The sequence below is a fragment of the Bombina bombina genome, chromosome 1 (genome assembly GCF_027579735.1).
Source record: "Bombina bombina isolate aBomBom1 chromosome 1, aBomBom1.pri, whole genome shotgun sequence".
NCBI lineage: Eukaryota > Metazoa > Chordata > Amphibia > Anura > Bombinatoridae > Bombina > Bombina bombina.
Genome location: NC_069499.1, coordinates 54230006 through 54248884, shown reverse-complemented (window position 1 = coordinate 54248884; position 18879 = coordinate 54230006). Strand labels below are relative to the sequence as shown.

Here is an 18879-nt window from a genome sequence, read left to right as displayed (position 1 = left end):
GTGTGGGTGGTGGGTTTTAATGTTGGGGGGGTTGTAATTTTTTATTTACAGGTAAAAGAGCTGATTACTTTGGGGCAATGCCCCGCAAAAGGCCCTTTTAAGGGCTATTTGTAATTTAGTGTAGGGTAGGGCTTTTTTTTAATTTGGGGGGGGGGGGGGGGCTTTTTTATTTTGTTAGGGGGATTAGATTAGGTGTAATTATTTTATTATTTTCTGTAATTTAGTGGGGGTTTTTTTGTACTTTAGATAATTTTTTTTAATTGTATTTAGTTTAGTTAATTTATTTAATTATAGTGTAGTGTTAGGTGTAATTGTAACTCAGGTTAGGTTTTATTTTACAGGTAAATTTGTATTTATTTTAACTAGGAAGTTATTAAATAGTTAATAACTATTTAATAACTATTCTACCTAGTTAAAATAAATACTAAGTTGCCTGTAAAATAAATATAAACCCTAAGCTAGCTACAATGTAACTATTAGTTATATTGTAGCTAGCTTAGGGTTTATTTTATAGGTAAGTATTTAGTTTTAAATAGGAATAATTTCTTTAATGATAGTAATATTTATTTAGATTTATTTAAATTATATTTAAGTTAGGGGAGGTTAGGGTTAGGGTTAGACTTAGGTTTAGTGGTTAATAAATTTAATATAGTGGCGGCGGCAGATTAGGGGTTAATAAATATAATGTAGGTGTCCGCGGTGTAGGGGGCGGAAGATTAGGGGTTAATAAGTATAATGTAGGTGGCGGTGGGCTCCGGGAGCTGCGGTTTAGGGGTTAATAAGTTTATTTAGTTGCAGCGGGGTCCGGGAGCGGCGGGATAGGGGTTAATAACTTTTATTTAGGTGGCGGCGATGTAGGGGGGGGGGCAGATTAGGGGTGTTTAGACTCGGGGTACATGTTAGGGTGTTAGGTGTAAACATTCCCATCGGAATCAATAGGATATCGGGCAGCAGTGAACATGAGCTTTCGCTGCTTTCCGACTCCCATTGATTCCTATGGCATCCGCCGCCTCCAGAGCGGCGGATTGAAAACCAGGTACGCTGGGTCGGAATAGTGGCGAGCGTACCTGGTAGTTATTTGATAACTAGCAAAAGTAGTCAGATTGTGCTGAATTTGCATTCGGAACATCTGTAATGACGTAAGCATCGATCTGTGTCGGACTGAGTCCGGCGGATCGTATGTTACGTCACCAAATTCTACTTTTGCCGGTTTGTAGGGTTTGATAACTAAGGCGAATCAGGCTCGCCACAAATACGCTGCAGAATTCCAGCATATTTGCGGTTGACGGCTTGATAAATAGATGCCATATAGTTAAAATTAAAAAGAATATTTTCTTCTAAGTGTCAGTAAACCTAAAAAATAATGTTATATAATTCTGCACATAGTGCAGAATTATATAACATTATTTAAGTGCTATAGTTATAAATGCCTTTTTTCCCTTTTAATATGTTAAAAATATGGCGCTTTTACAGACCCGCTCTCTGCTCTCTGCTGAGCAGGTCTGTTTTTTTTACTCAGCGCATCGGGCCTGCTGTATAGTCACAGCCCGGCCCGACCGCGCCATAAGACTAAGTGCAGCTCGATCCTGCACTGTCTGACAGCAGGAGCGAGCTTCACTTAATGTTATGGCGTGGTCGGGCCGGGCTGTGACTATACAGCTGGCCCGATGCGCTGAGTAAAAAAAACAGACCCGCTCAGCAGAGAGCAGAGAGCGGGTCTGTAAAAGCGCCATATTTTTAACATATTAAAAGGGAAAAAAGGCATTTATAACTATAGCACTTAAATAATGTTATATAATTCTGCACTATGTGCAGAATTATATAACGTTATTTCTCTTGTAAGGTGTATCCAGTCCACGGATCATCCATTACTTGTGGGATATTCTCCTTCCCAACAGGAAGTTGCAAGAGGATCACCCACAGCAGAGCTGTCTATATAGCTCCTCCCCTAACTGCCATATCCAGTCATTCTCTTGCAACTCTCGACAAGCATGGAAGTAGTAAGAGAGAAGTGGTGAAACGTAGTTGTTTTTTTCTTCAATCAAAAGTTTGTTATTTTAAATGGTACCGGAGTTGTACTATTTTTGTCCCAGGCAGAAAATAGAAGAAGAATCTGCCTGTGATCTCTATGATCTTAGCAGGTTGTAACTAAGATCCATTGCTGTTCTCACACATAACTGAAGAGAGAGGTAACTTCAGCTGGGAAATGGCGTGCAGGTTATCCTGCTATGAGGTATGTGCAGTTAATAATTTTTTCTAGAGATGTAAATGCTAGAAAATGCTGCTGATACCAGATTTATGTAAGGTAAGCCTGAATACAGTGATTTAATAGCGACTGGTATCATGCTTACTTGCAGAGGTAATACTCTTATAGATTTTCAATATAAAACGTTTGCTGGCATGTTTAAACGTTTTTATATTTGCTTTGGTGATAAAACTTTATTGGGGCCTAGTTTTTTTCCACATGGCTGGCTTAAATTTGACTAGAAACAGTTTCCTTAGGCTTTCCACTGTTTAGACATGAGTGGGAGGGGCCTAATTTAGCGCTTTATTGCGCAGTAACTTTTGCAGACTGAGACATCCAGCTTTCCTCCAGGAGTCCCCTGAATGCTATAAGACATCTCTAAAGGGCTCTTAGGCTTTCCAAAGTCGTTTGTTTGGGAAGGTAGGGCCACAGCTGAGCTGTGGCAGTTTGTTGTGACTGTTAAAAAACGTCTATATCGTTTTTTTGATCCGTTTTTTGAACTAAGGGGTTAATCATCCATTTGCAAGTGGGTGCAATGCTCTGTTAGCCTATTATACACACTGTTTGATTTACTGCTTTTTTTCACTGTTTTTCAATTTCTGACAAAAATTGTTTCTCTTAAAGGCACAGTACCGTTTTTATTTTTTGCTTGTTTACATTTATTAAAGTGCTTTCCAAGCTTGCTGGTCTCATTGCTAGTCTGTTTAAACATGTCTGACATAGAGGAAACTCCTTGTTCATTATGTTTAGAAGCCATTGTGGAACCCCCTCTTAGAATGTGTACCAAATGTACTGATTTCACTTTAAGTAATAAAGACCATATTCTGTCTTTAAAAAATTTATCACCAGAGGAATCTGACGAGGGGGAAGTTATGCCGACTAACTTGCCCCACGTGTCAGACCCTTTGACTCCTGCTCAAGGGACTCACGCTCTAATGGCGCCAAGTACATGTAGGGCACCCATGGCGTTTACTTTACAAGACATGGCGGCAGTCATGGATAATACACTGTCAGCGGTATTATCCAGACTACCTGGGTTTCGAGGAAAGTGAGATAGCTCTGGAGTTAGAAGGAATACAGAGCATACTGACGCTTTTGTAGCTATGTCTGATACTCCCTCACAATATGCAGAAGCGGAGGAAGGAGAGCTTCTTTCTGTGGGTGATGTTTCTGACTCAAGGAAGAGGATTCAACCTGATTCTGATATGTCAACATTTAAATTTAAGCTTGAACACCTCCGCGTATTGCTCATGGAGGTTTTAGCTGCTCTGAATGACTGTGATACAATTGCAGTGCCAGAAAAATTGTGTAGATTGGACAGATACTACGCAGTGCCAGTGTGCACTGATGTTTTTCCAATACCTAAAAGGTTTACAGAGATTATTACTAAGGAATGGGATAGACCAGGTGTGCCGTTCTCTCCCCCTCCTATTTTTAAGAAAATGTTTCCGATAGATGCCACCACATGGGACTTATGGCAGACAGTCCCTAAGGTGGAGGAAGCAGTTTCTACCCTAGCTAAGCGTACTACTATCCCTGTCAAGGATAGTTGGGCTTTCTCAGATCCAATGGATAAAAAGTTAGAGGGTTACCTTAAGAAAATGTTTATTCAACAAGGTTTTTTTCTACAGCCCCTTGCATGCATTGCTCCTGTCACTGCTGCGGCGTTCTGGTTTGAGTCTCTGGAAGAGGCTTTACAGGTAGAGACTCCATTGGATGACATACTTGACAAGCTTAGAGCACTTAAGCTAGCCAATTCTTTTGTTTCTGATGCCATTGTTCATTTGACTAAACTAACGGCTAAAAATTCTGATTTTGCTATTCAGGCGCGGAGGGCGCTATGGCTTAAATCATGGTCAGTTACTTCAAAGTCTAAGCTGCTTAACATTCCCTTCAAGGGGCAAACCCTATTCGGGCCTGGTTTGAAGGAGATCATTTCTGATATCACTGGAGGAAAAGGTCATGCCCTTCCTCAGGATAGGTCCAAGTCAAGGGCCAAACAGACTAATTTTCGTGCCTTTCGAAACTTCAAGGCGAGAGCGGCATCAACTTCCTCTAATGCAAAACAAGAGGGAACTTTTGCCCAGTCCAAGTCGGTCTGGAGACCTAACCAGACCTGGAACAAAGGTAAGCAGGCCATAAAGCCTGCTGCTGCCTCTAAGACAGCATGAAGGATTGGCCCCCTATCCAGGAACGGATCTTGTAGGGGGCAGACTTTCGCTCTTTGCCCAGGCTTGGGCAAGAGATGTCCAGGATCCCTGGGCGTTGGAAATTGTATCCCAGGGATATCTTCTGGACTTCAGAGCTTCTCCTCCAAAAGGGAGATTTCACCTTTCACAATTATCTGCAAACCAGATAAAGAGAGAGGCGTTATTACACTGTGTTCAAGACCTCCTAGTTATGGGAGTGATCCATCCTGTTCCAAAGGAGGAACAGGGACAGGGATTTTACTCAAATCTGTTTGTGGTTCCCAAAAAAGAGGGAACCTTCAGACCAATTTTGGATCTCAAGATCTTAAACAAATTCCTCAGAGTTCCATCATTCAAGATGGAGACTATTCGTACCATCCTACCTATGATCCTGGAGGGTCAACACATGACTACAGTGGATTTAAAGGATGCTTATCTTCACATTCCGATACACAAAGATCATCATCGGTTTCTCAGGTTTGCCTTCCTGAACAGGCATTACCAGTTTGTAGCTCTTCCCTTTGGGTTAGCTACAGCCCCAAGAATCTTTACGAAGGTTCTGGGGTCACTTCTGGCGGTCCTAAGACCGCGGGGCATAGCAGTAGCTCCTTATTTAGATGACATTCTGATACAGGCGTCAAATTTCCAAATTGCCAAGTCTCATACGGACATAGTTCTGGCATTTCTGAGGTCGCATGGGTGGAAGGTGAATGAAGAAAACAGTTCTCTATCCCCTCTCACAAGAGTTTCCTTTCTGGGAACTCTAATAGATTCTGTAGAAATGAGGATTTACCTGACAGAGTCCAGGTTATCAAAGCTTCTAAATTCCTGCCGTGTTCTTTATTCCACTTCTCGCCCTTCGGTGGCTCAGTGTATGGAAGTAATCGGCTTACTGGTAACGGCAATGGACATAGTGCCGTTTGCACGCCTACATCTCAGACCGCTGCAACTATGCATGCTCAGTCAGTGGAATGGGGATTACACAGATTTGTTCCCTCTACTAAATCTGGATCAAGAGACCAGGGATTCTCTTCTCTGGTGGCTATCTCGGGTCCATCTGACCAAAGGTATGACCTTTCGCAGGCCAGATTGGACAATTGTAACGACAGATGCCAGCCAGGAGGAGACACTCCTTCCAATAAACATTCTGGAACTAAGAGCGATATTCAATGCTCTTCAGGCTTGGCCTCAGCTAGCGACAATGAGGTTCATCAGATTTCAGTCGGACAACATCATGACTGTGGCTTACATCAACCATCAGGGGGGAACAAGGAATTCCCTAGCGATGTTAGAAGTCTCAAAGATAATTTGCTGGGCAGAGATTCACTCTTGCCACCTATCAGCTATCCATATCCCAGGTGTGGAGAACTGGGAGGCGGATTTTCTAAGTCGTCAGACTTTTCATCCGGGGGAGTGGGAACTCCATCCGGAGGTGTTTGCACAATTGATTCATCGTTGGGGCAAACCAGAACTGGATCTCATGGCGTCTCGCCAGAACGCCAAACTTCCTTGTTACGGATCCAGGTCCAGGGATCCCAAGGCGACACTGATAGATGCTCTAGCAGCACCTTGGTCTTTCAATCTGGCTTATGTGTTTCCACCGTTTCCTCTGCTCCCTTGTCTGATTGCCAAAATCAAGCAGGAGAGAGCATCAGTGTTCTTGATAGCGCCTGTGTGGCCACGCAGGACTTGGTATGCAGATCTGGTGGACATGTCATCCTTTCCACCATGGACTCTGCCGCTGAGACAGGACCTTTCTACTTCAGGGTCCTTTCAACCATCCAAATCTAATTTCTCTGAGACTGACTGCCTGGAGATTGAACGCTTGATTTTATCAAAGCGTGGCTTCTCCGAGTCAGTCATTGATACCTTAATTCAGACACGAAAGCCTGTCACCAGGAAAATCTATCATAAGATATGGCGTAAATATCTTTATTGGTGTGAATCCAAGGGTTACTCATGGAGTAAAGTCAGGATTCCCAGGATATTATCTTTTATCCAAGATGGATTGGAAAAAGGATGGTCAGCTAGTTCCTTAAAGGGACAGATTTCTGCTCTGTCTATTCTCTTGCACAAGCGTCTGGCGGATGTTCCAGACGTTTAGGCATTTTTTCAGGCTTTAGTTAGAATCAAGCCTGTGTTTAAACCTGTTGCTCCACCATGGAGTTTAAATTTGGTTCTTAAAGTTCTTCAGGGGGTTCCGTTTGAACCTCTTCATTCCATAGATATCAAGCTTTTATCTTGGAAAGTTCTATTTTTTACCTAAGGTGGTATCTAATAAGAATATCAATCAGGAGATTGTTGTTCCGTCTTTGTGTCTTAATCCTTCTTCAAAGAAGGAACGTCTATTACACAATCTTGACGTGGTTCGTGCTTTAAAGTATTACTTACAAGCTACTAAAGATTTTCGTCAAACATCTGCTTTGTTTGTTGTCTACTCTGGACAGAGGAGAGGCCAAAAGGCTTCGGCAACTTCTCTTTCTTTTTGGCTAAGGAGTATAATACGCTTAGCTTATGAGACTGCTGGCCAGCAGCCTCCTGAAAGGATTACAGCTCATTCTACTAGAGCTGTGGCTTCCACATGGGCCTTTAAAAATGAGGCTTCTGTTGAACAGATTTGCAAGGCGGCGACTTGGTCTTCGCTTCATACCTTTTCAAAATTCTATAAATTTGATACTTTTGCTTCTTCGGAGGCTATTTTTGGGAGAAAGGTTTTACAGGCAGTGGTACCTTCCGTTTAAGTACCTGCCTTGTCCCTCCCTTCATCCGTGTACTTTAGCTTTGGTATTGGTATCCCACAAGTAATGGATGATCCGTGGACTGGATACACCTTACAAGAGAAAACATAATTTATGCTTACCTGATAAACTTATTTCTCTTGTGGTGTATCCAGTCCACGGCCCGCCCTGTCATTTTAAGGCAGGTATTTTTTAACTTTAAACTACAGTCACCACTGCACCCTATGGTTTCTCCTTTCTCTTGTTTGTCTTCGGTCGAATGACTGGATATGGCAGTTAGGGGAGGAGCTATATAGACAGCTCTGCTTTGGGTGATCCTCTTTCAACTTCCTGTTGGGAAGGAGAATATCCCACAAGTAATGGATGATCCGTGGACTGGATACACCACAAGAGAAATAAATTTATCAGGTAAGCATAAATTATGTTTTTTTTAGGTTTACTGTCCCTTTAAGAACATAGGAATGTGAAGTATTCCTAACGCTCCTTAGGATTTCGTGCAGTTGATCTAGCTCAGTGTCTGCTTAGTGTGAGTGATAAATGAAAGGCTTTCTTCAGCGCTCCCCATAGAAGTCTATAGGGAGAAGGGGTTAGTGCGGTTGTGATATCCGACGTTCTGAAGTTAGCATGCCTGAGCTTTTCGCTCGCCCACTATCTTTTTACTTTTCAAATTATAATACCTGTGCTATTCTGGCACACTGATTTTTTAACTTGAATAAAGTTAGCTCTCAAGCACACAAAAAAATTAGCGTGCCACTTGTAATCTGGGTCTATACTGGAAATCTCAAACTTAAAGGGACACTGAACCCAAATTTTTTTTCTTTCGTGATTCAGCTAGAGCATGAAATTTTAACTTCCTAATTTACTCCTATTATCAAATTTTCTTCATTTTCTTGGTATCTTTATCTTTATTTGAAATGCAAAAATTAAAGTTTAGATGCTGGCCTATTTTTGGTGAACAATCTGGGTTGTTCTTGCTGATTGGTGGATAAATTCATCTACCAATAAAAAAAGTGCTGTCCAGAGTTCTAAACCAAAAAAAGGCTTAGATGCATTTTTTTCAAATAAAAATAGCAAGAGAACGAAGACAATAGGAGTAAATTAGAAAGTTGTTTAAAATTTCATGCTCTATCTGAATCACGTAAGAAAAAAATTTGGGTTCAGTGTCCCTTTAAGGGGAAACTTTACTGAAAAATCTTTTGTAATTAATAGGAAAGGACAGCTTTTAAACATAAACACTTTAATATGAGGAGCCTGTCAGCCAATGGCCATTAGCAGGAAGTATCTGTAAGCCAATCAGCATTACTAGAGAGTTTTTTACTTCACATTTATTCAGGCAAAACAAAACATTTCTGGTATATTTAAAGGGATACTGAACCCAAATGTTTTCTTTCATGATTCAGATGGAGCATGAATTGTTATGCAACTTTCTAATTTACTCCTATTATCAATGTTTCTTTGTTCTCTTGCTATCTTTATTTGAAAAGCAGGAATGTAAATCTTAGCAGCTGGCCCATTTTAGGTTCAGCACCATGGATAGCGCTTGCTTATTGGAGGCTGACATTTAGCCACCAATAAGCAAGCATTACCCAAGTTCTCAACCAAAAATGGGCTGGCTCCTATGCATCACATTCCTGCTTTTCAAATAAAGATAGCAAGAGAACAAAGAAAAATTGATTATAGGAGTAAATTAGAAAGTTGCTTAAAATTGCATGCTCTATCTGAATCATAAAAGAAAAAAAATTGGGTTTAGTGTCCCTTTAAGTGACATTTCTTCAAATTAGTGAAAGAAATTTAAAAATGGATAAGGTAAATGATAAGTTAATTCATAGTTAAAATCTGTCTTTGTTACCCAGGCCATGAAGCTGTGAGTATATGGTTTTAAATCAGAATTTCCTGTTGGATCTTTACACCAAGTTTGAAACATTTAAAGGCACATTAAACTCTAAACAAATGCTAGATATAATGATGTATTCAACACAGATTAGCTTTAGAAATAATTGAAAAATTGTGTCCCTAAAGCAATAAGCACTGCCATGTTGGAATATAGGTTTCCTTCTCTGCTGAGTACAATTAGGTACATTTATAAATATTGTGTGAAGAGTATGGAAAGTAGCAGTGTTGAGTCTACCATTTTAACAGGAATTAGAATATCCACAATTATCGGGATTAAATTACAAGAAAATAGACTGAATAAAAAATAAAATAAAATTGCAAAAGTTGTTTTCACAACATAGAATTAAACATTTTATATTAGTTTCAAAAGTGTTTAATATCCGTTTAAAGGGACACGATACCCAAATGTTGAATCACTTGAAAGTGATGCAGCATAACCGTAGAAAGCTGACTAGAAAATATCTCCTGAAGATCACTGTGTAATAAAATAAGATATTGTACCTAAAAATGTCTTTAGTAACCACATCTCATTGTAAAGGGATTTTCAGCAGCCAATCAGGGTGCTAGTCTCAGGACATGCAAGATAGTATGCATATGGAATGTGCAGGCACAGTCATGTTATTTCCCTATTCAGTTTAAGGAAGTTTACTATGAAATCTTGTGAAATTTCTATAAAATCTCATGAGATCACAGTGAAGTAAAGTATGACCTCAGCACTGCTGATGCTGATTGGCAATTGTTTTTTTCCCTTTTTCTTCAACCTACAGCTGGACAGCAGCTAAAGTATAACTTTTCACTGATCACTTACTACTGTGAGCTGAAGAAATTTTGAAGTAAAATATATTTTTTACATAGAGATGCTCGTGATATTTACTTGTCAGCTTTTTACAGTTAAACTGCATCACTTTCTGGTGATTTAGCATATACATATTATTTCCCTTTAAGTAGTGTAGAAGTTGGACAATGTAAAATGGTGCAGATCAACCTTTGGGTGGGTTAAAAACTCTGTCTTTCCATCACCACTATAAGTAATCATTGATCATCAGTGACTCAGTTGTAAGTGGTTCTACTTAGAGGTAATTTGTCTGGAAAAATGTAGGCCCCTAGCTGGGTTGATGAGACAGGTTTAGAAAACGTATATATATTGGCCAATTTTAAGAGTCATCCTGATTGACCAGAGTGGTGAAGTAAAGTTATGCTTCTACAACTAAACCTAAATAACAAACATGCTTATAACATTGTAAACTAACTATACTAGACTCCTCCAGCGCTGATATTAATTTCAATTTATTTTGTTTGTAAATAAAGTTGTTGAGAGGCTGTAGCTTTGTTATTGGTACCTCATACAATGGCGCTCATTTCTGCCATCCTATGTATTTTGTTTTCAATAAATTCATTACTTGAATTGGAAATAGTTTTTTTGTATTGATCTTCTTGGCCTTTGTGTTTATGGGTAACTTGCTCGGCTGGCTACATTAATATAACATTTCATATTCTGGAAGTCTCCCTGAAGATGTACATGCTGTGACGCATTGGGCAAAGTGAGAAGCAATATTCTTAAGCAATCCTACAACACTTATAATAGGGTGAACACTAACGGACAAAATAAAACTAGGAAAATGGGTGTTTGCTGCCAATTGGTTGTTTGCCACACAGATGTGTAAATTGTGGTAAGTACTTGTGTGTGGAATCTAATACAATGTCTTTTTTCACCACTTCAGACTGTTGATTTTTGATCTGGGTTACAGCATGTTCTTCTTCAGGGAAGAATAGGTATCTTCCATAGACCCTGAAATGTTGATGTTCCAGGACAAGATGTCTACTAATTTGAGTTGCTGCCAAGGAAGGAGATTATAATTTTATGGAGGGGTATTTAACACCAACCCATACCCCTATCACTAGATTTGTAAGCAAGCGTAATGGGGAAGAAAATTGTATAGTGACCAAAGGATTTACATCACACAATTTTACTTTTATTTTGTTATATTACAAAAGCAAACAATAACAAAAAAGTAGGTAGGAGAGGCTGAGTAAGAATTTCATGGTTGTCCATGTGGCAAAAACATTCAGGAATTGGGTAATATTTTTGTCTTTTCATAAGGTGACAATCTCTGTGGATGGTATTCTGACCACAACGGGGTACACTCAAGAAGATTATACCATGCTGGGATCTGATGACTTCTTCTACGTTGGTGGTAGCCCCAGTACAGCTGACCTTCCGGGGTCCCCAGTAAGCAACAATTTCATGGGGTGCTTGAAAGAGGTAAGTGAAAGAATGGGAACATACCCATCTGACTGTAATGAATTAAAATACATTTGTGTTTAAAGTCAGTAATTATAAGTATTGTTTTAGCAGTCCACAATTCATGCCCCAAACATTTTATGATTTCTTCTTCCCCACTGATCCAGGAAGAAAGGTACGTGTATGTCAATTGTGTGTGTGTATATATATATATATATATATATATGTACATTTGTAAGGTTATTGGTTTAGCAGTAACCCTTGTAGAAGGTGCACTTCTATTATTTGTAGTGTTTTCTGGATGTCATATTTTATATAACTATCTAATACGGATTATGTCAATTTATAAGAGGTAGAGATTAGAGGTTTAGATAAAAGAGGCTGTCAGTTGTTGCAGGGAAAGTGTAGAGTCAGTTAAAATGAGGATGTATCTAACATTGTTTGGATGTATCATCTTTTGTATACCTTAGGTATTTGCAGTCATTGGGCTCGATTTATCAATTGTCTAGTGGACATCTCTGCAGGCAGACAGCATATGCTGCTAGCAGGGGCTGTCAATCATCCCAATCCTATATTACGACTGCTCATTGGCAGCTAATTGGCCACTAGCAGGGGCTGTCAATCATCCCAATCATATCTTACAACTGCTGCTTCTTAATTTTCGTTTCAGACGAGCCTTAAACAGTGCTTGGAATGTAGCAAGTTTTTTATGGAACAATATCAGGCACAGCCTTAGGAAGGGTAATATTAATGAGAGAAGTGTTAGTCATTAGCAGATAGTTCTACTCATGTGTGAGCTATTACAGTAAGCAGGGGATAGCTTTATTCCTTTGTTCACAGTTTCTGTCAATAGAGGAGATCCCTATACGTATGTGGGCAGTTGCAGTCATTGGAATACATCTTCAGTTATAAAAGGACCGTTTCAGTCACTGTATTCCATAAAGCAATAATCGCAGGGCAGTGTTGAACACTGAACTGCAATGACTGACACTGGCCTCAAGTTATCAGTAACACCCTCCAGTGACTGTCACTAATCTCCAGTTACTGACGCTATCCTCCAGTGGCTGACAGCACCCTCCAGTGACTGTCCCTATTCTCCAGTGACTGTCAGCACCCTCCATTGACTGATGGCACCCTCCAGTGACTGCCACTAATCTCCAGTGACTGTCACTAATCTCCAGTGACTGCCACTAATCTCCAGTGACTGTCACTATTCTCCAATGACTGATGGCACCCTCCAGTGACTGTTAATATTCTTCAGTGACTGTCACTAATCTCCTGTGACTGATGGCACCCTCCATTGACTGAAGGCACCCTTCAGTGACTGTCACTATTCCCCAGTGACTGAGGGCACCCTTCAGTGACTGATGGGACCTTCCAGTGACTGAAGATCAGTGACAGTCACTGGAGGTTGCCGTCAATAACTGGAGATTAGTGACAGTCACTGGAGGGTGCCATCATTTACTGACGATACCCTCCATTGACTGTCACTTATCTCCATTGACTGTCACTTATCTCCATTGACTGACAGCACCTCCAGTGACTGAGAACACCCTCCAGTAACTGACACTAATTTCCAGTGACTGACAGCACCCTCCAGTGACTGACACTAATTTCCAGGGACTGACACTAATTTCCAGTGACTGACACTAATTTCCAGTGACTGACACTAATCTCCAGTGACTAACACTACCCTTCGGTGACTGACAGCACCCTCGATTGACAGCACCCTCCATTGACTGTCACTAATCTCCATTGACTGTCACTACCCTCCAGTTACTGACACTTCTCTGCAGTGACTGCTTGCACCCTCCAATGACTAACATTACTCTCCAGTGACTAACAGCATGCTTCAATGACTGTCACTACCCTCGAGTGACTGACACTAGCCTAAACACGGACGTCCACTTACCTACACTTTTCTCTGCTAACTGACACTAATCTTTATTGACACTAATCTTTATTGCCTGCCACTGATATTCACTAACTAACACTTACTTCCACTTATTAGCACTGACTGCTTACTTGCACTGGTCTCCAATGACTGTCATTGACATCTGTTAACTGACACTGACCTCCACAGACTGATACTGACTGACACTGGCCTGATTTTCAGTAATTGCTGACACTGACTGACACTGCCCTGCACTTACTGACATTGACCTCCACTGACTGACATTGACCTCCACTGACTGACATTGACCTTCACTTACTGACATTGATCTCCAGTGAGTGACACCACACTCCATTGACTGACGTTAACCTCCAGTGACGGACACTGACTCCCAGTGAGCTATGCTGACCCCCAGTGATTGACACTGACACCCAGTGACTGACGCTGACTTCTAGTTACTGTTTCTGACCTCCAGTGACTGAGACTGACCCCTAGTGACTGAAAGTGACCATCAGTGAGTGACACTAACCTGTAATGACAGATAACCCCTAAAATGACTGACAACACGCCCTTTTTCAGTGACTGTAATTCTCTGCAAAAATTAGTCTGCAATAATATATCCTCAATACATCATAAAGTATGGTGCCATTATCCCTCATTGTGCACTGCTCATTAAAACTGCTACTGTTCATTTCAGATGTGTTGCTGTCCATGATTGCAGTGGTTAATTTATTTTCCGGTCACATTGAGAACATTATTCAGAGTAACATTGCAAGCAGCTTGTTTATTATAATGGATATTTTTGCAAAAAATATGGAGATTGTGTTCTCTAAAATGGGAAAAACATACTCCCCGCCTATAGGCTTCATTAAACTGATGGTACTTAAGGATGCTGGAACACTTTGCTATTTCATATGTCCCCACCTTAGAAAGCAAAGGGTTAAACAATTCTCCCATTAGCCACTGGTGCATGTTAACAATGATTAGCCGTTACTAAGGGGCCGAAACACAGAGATCTAGTGAGCATATGATTAATAGCTCGATATGTCATAACTTTATATTACACTCCGCCCTGACTGCCGTCCACATCTGCCTGCAGCAGCTATTTAAGGTCGTTTTAATTCTGCTAATTGCTGTACATTTATTTGGATTGCTGGCACCTGCAGGCCTGAGAATAATGTATATTTTTATGTTCTGGTATTCTCTTTCTATGCATCCCCATCACATGAGCCCATGTTTACACCAATAACCTGTATCATTCTCACTTCCATTTTATACAGCGTTTTTCTTTTGTTTTTGTCTCTTTACAAAATCTGTCGGCTTAAACTCTCTTTCAGCATTTCATTATAACTATTCCTTTATTTTTACTCACATCTACTCCATATTCCTTTAGTTCTTCCTGCATATTTATTCTGTCTCCACGTCTTCAACAACATGTCTCATGCCTTTTCACTGGACACTGCTGCTGGGAGGTGATTAACTCTTTGATTGCCAGAAATCAGTACATTGCTGCTCCTTCTAGCAATCCAATGGGTTAATCATAGACCTAACCCTAGTCCTAAGTTTTTCATTCTGAGCGACGAGATCTCAGCAAGCCTGAAATTCCAGCTGCAATATTTTTTCCAGATACCTTTTTCACCATACGTTTTTGTCTTATATCTTTTTCACCATACTTTGCTGTCTCATACCTGTATAACCATACGTATGTCTCATTCCTGTATCACCATACGTTGTTGTCTCATACCCCTATAATCGTACGTTTTTGTCTCATACCTGTATCACCATACGTTTGTCTCATCCCTGTATCACCGTACGTTTTTGTCTCATCCCTGTATCACCATACGCTTTTGTCTCATCCCTGTATCACCATACGCTTTTGTGTCATACATGTATAACTGTACATTTTTGTCTCATACCTGTATCACCATACGTTGTTGTCTCATACCTGTATAACTGTACGTTTTTGTCTCATACCTGTATAACCGTACGTTTTTGTCTCATACTTGTATAACCGTACGTTTATGTCTCATACCTGTATCACCATACATTTTTGTCTCATACCTGTATAACTGTACGTTTTTGTCTCATACCTGTATAACCGTACGTTGTTGTCTCATACCTGTATCACCATACGTTGTTGTCTCATACCTGTATAACCGTACGTTTTTGTCTCATACTTGTATCACCATACATTTTTGTCTCATACCTGTATAACCGGACGTTTTTGTCTCATACTTGTATCACCATACGTTGTTGTCTCATACCTGTATCACCATACATTTTTGTCTCATACCTGTACAACCGGACGTTTTTTGTCTCATACCTGTATAACCGGACGTTTTTGACTCATACTTGTATCATCATACGTTGTTGTCTCATACCTGTATCACCGTACATTGTTGTCTCATACTTGTATCACCATACATTTTTGTCTCATACCTGTACAACCGGACGTTTTTTGTCTCATACCTGTACAACCGGACGTTTTTGTCTCATACTTGTATCACCATACGTTGTTGTCTCATACCTGTATAAATGTAAGTTTATGTCTCATACCTGTATAACCGTACGTTGTTGTCTCATACCTGTATCACCGTACGTTGTTGTCTCATACTTGTATCACCATACATTTTTTTCTCATACCTGTAAAACCGGACGTTTTTTGTCTCATACTTGTATCATCATATGTTGTTGTCTCATACCTGTATAACCGTACGTTGTTGTCTCATACCTGTATCACCGTACGTTGTTGTCTCATACTTGTATCACCATACATTTTTTTCTCATACCTGTAAAACCGGACGTTTTTGTCTCATACTTGTATCATCATATGTTGTTGTCTCATACCTGTATCATCATACGTTGTTGTCTCATACCTGTATCACCGTACGTTGTTGTCTCATACTTTGGATGTTTTTGTCTCATACCTGTATAACGTATGTTTTTGTCTCATACCTGTATCACTGTACGTTTTTTTCTCATACCTGTAAAACCGGACGTTTTTGTCTCATACTTGTATCATCATATGTTGTTGTCTCATACCTGTATCATCATACGTTGTTGTCTCATACCTGTATCACCGTACGTTGTTGTCTCATACTTTGGATGTTTTTGTCTCATACCTGTATAACGTATGTTTTTGTCTCATACCTGTATCACTGTACGTTTTTGTCTCATACCTGTATCACTGTACGTTTTTGTCTCATACCTGTATAACCGTACATTTTTGTCTCATACCTGTATAACCATACGTTGTTGTCTCATATCTGTATAACCGTACGTTTTTGTCTCATACCTGTATAACGTATGTTTTTGTCTCATACCTGTATCACCGTACGTTTTTGTCTCATACCTGTATAACGTATGTTTTTGTCTCATACCTGTATCACCGTACGTTTTTGTCTCATACCTGTATAACCGTACGTTGTTGTCTCATACCTGTATCACCATACGTTGTTGTCTCATATCTGTATAACCGTACGTTTTTGTCTCATACCTGTATAACCGTACGTTTTTGTCTCATACCTGTATCACCGTACGTTTTTGTCTCATACCTGTATAACCATACGTTGTTGTCTCATATCTGTATTACCATACGTTTTTTGTCTCATACCTTTGTCACTTTTACACATCTGTTCATCAGTCTGAATAATTCCTCATTTAAGTTTTACTACTAAACCTCCTATATCTCTATTCCTCTTACTGTCTCCATTTCTCACCTGCCCTTTCTTCTTCTCCCATCTCTTTCCAAGGCCAGATTGGCCTACCAGGATACCAGGAGATTTCCCGGTGGACTACATCAGCTGGGGCTGGAAAGATACAATTTAAAGGGGTGATCAATAGAGGCAGTTTAGTTGTAAGGTGCCTATATAACAAAAATCTGGCACTTTAATTTAATACAAAGTAATATACTATAAATCTTAAAAAAATATTGGGGGAAGGAGTATCCCAGTAATCCCCTTTGAGAAAAATGGGACATGTGCATTCTACAGACTCAACAGAAAATAGGGCTGGTCTTCATATTTTTCCAGGGCTGCTTTTTATTCCCAGTCCGGCCCTGTCTCTTTCCCCATCTCAATCCCATTTTATTTTTTAGTAATATTAATATAATCTTTTCATTTCATCTGTCTTTTTTTCTCATTTCTGTTTCTGTTCTTACCACTCATTGTACTTTGTATAATGTCACATCTTTTTCTGACTTTATATGCCGCAATCATTAGTCTTAGCTCTTCTTCACAGCATTTAACCTCCCTATCTTGTCTTTCTTTTATAGTTTATAGTCATTTTACTTTTAATTCCTTTTGTCCCTTTGCAACTAAACTCTCTGTCTACACCCCTTGCTCAGAACAAATATAATTCCTATCCTCACCGCAAGATACGTCCCTTTGTCTCTAACTCTGTACCCTTCTCTGTCTCTTTTTCCATTTCTATCTCTTTGTCCCTTCTCACTATCCTCCTAGCTTCCATTTTTCTATTTCCTCGTCTGTTACGGTCTCTCCCTTTTTTCTTTCTATCACACTCTCTTATTTCTCTTTTTTTCATTATGTAATCTTCTTTTTTTTCTTACTCTCTTACAACCTCTCTCCCTTTCTCGCTTTTCATTTCTGTTTCCCACTTTCTGCAATTGTCCTTCTCTGTGTACCTCTTTCTCTTTCTGGTTCTCTCTCTGTCTCTCTCTCTTCCTCTCTTTCTCTTCCTCTCTCTCTCTCTCTGGCATGTATTTATCAAGTCGTCGACCGCAAATAGGCTGGAATTCCACAGCGTATTTGTGGCGAGCCTAATTCGCCTTAGTTATTAAAACCTACAAACCGGCAAAAGTAGAATTTAGTGACGTAACATACGATCCGCCGGACTCAGTCCGACACAGATCAATGCTTATGTCACTACAGATGTTCCGAACGCAAGTTCGGCACAATCTGACTACTTTTGGAAGTTATCAAATAACTACCAGGTATGCTCGGCACTATTCCGGCCCAGCGTACCTGGTTTTCAATCCATCACCCTGGAGGGGGCGGATGCCATATGAATCAATGGGAGTCGGAAAGCAGCTGCTGCCTGATATCCCATTGATTCCTATGGGTACGTGTACACCTAACACCCTAACATGTACCCTGAGTCTAAACACCCCTATTCTGACCCCCCGTACACCGCCGCCACCTACATTATACATATTAACCCCTAATCTGCCACCCGCCACCGCCGCCACCTACATTATACTTATTAACCTCTAATCTGCCGCCCGACACCGCCGCCACCTAAAGAAAACTTATTAACCCCTATCCCGCCGCTCCCGGATCCCACTGCAACTAAATAAACTTCTTAACCCCTAAACCGCCGCTCCCGGACCCCGCCGCAACTAAATAAACTTCTTAACCCCTAAACCGCTGCTCCCGGAGCCCACCGCCACCTACATTATACTTATTAACCCCTAATCTTCCGCCCCCTACACCGCCGCCAGTCTAACCCTAACACCCCCTAACTTAAATATCATTTAAATATGTCTAAATAAATATCCCCATTATTAACTAAATAAATCCTATTTAAAACTAAATACTTACCTATAAAATAAACCATAAGATAGCTACAATATAACTAATAGTTACATTGTAGCTATCTTAGGGTTTATTTTTATTTTACAGGCAACTTTGTATTTATTTTAACTAGGTACAATAGTTATT

General features: G+C 40.1%; 1 protein-coding gene across 1 annotated transcript in view; it reads left to right on the top strand.

Annotated features, from left to right (window-relative positions):
* NRXN3 (neurexin 3) overlaps window positions 1–18879 on the top strand; it is a 1194892-nt gene that overhangs the window by 292374 nt on the left and 883639 nt on the right. The window contains exon 3 of the mRNA XM_053697352.1: window positions 11167–11328. Within this exon, the coding sequence (XP_053553327.1) occupies window positions 11167–11328 (162 nt within the window). The remainder of the gene's footprint in view (window positions 1–11166; window positions 11329–18879) is intronic.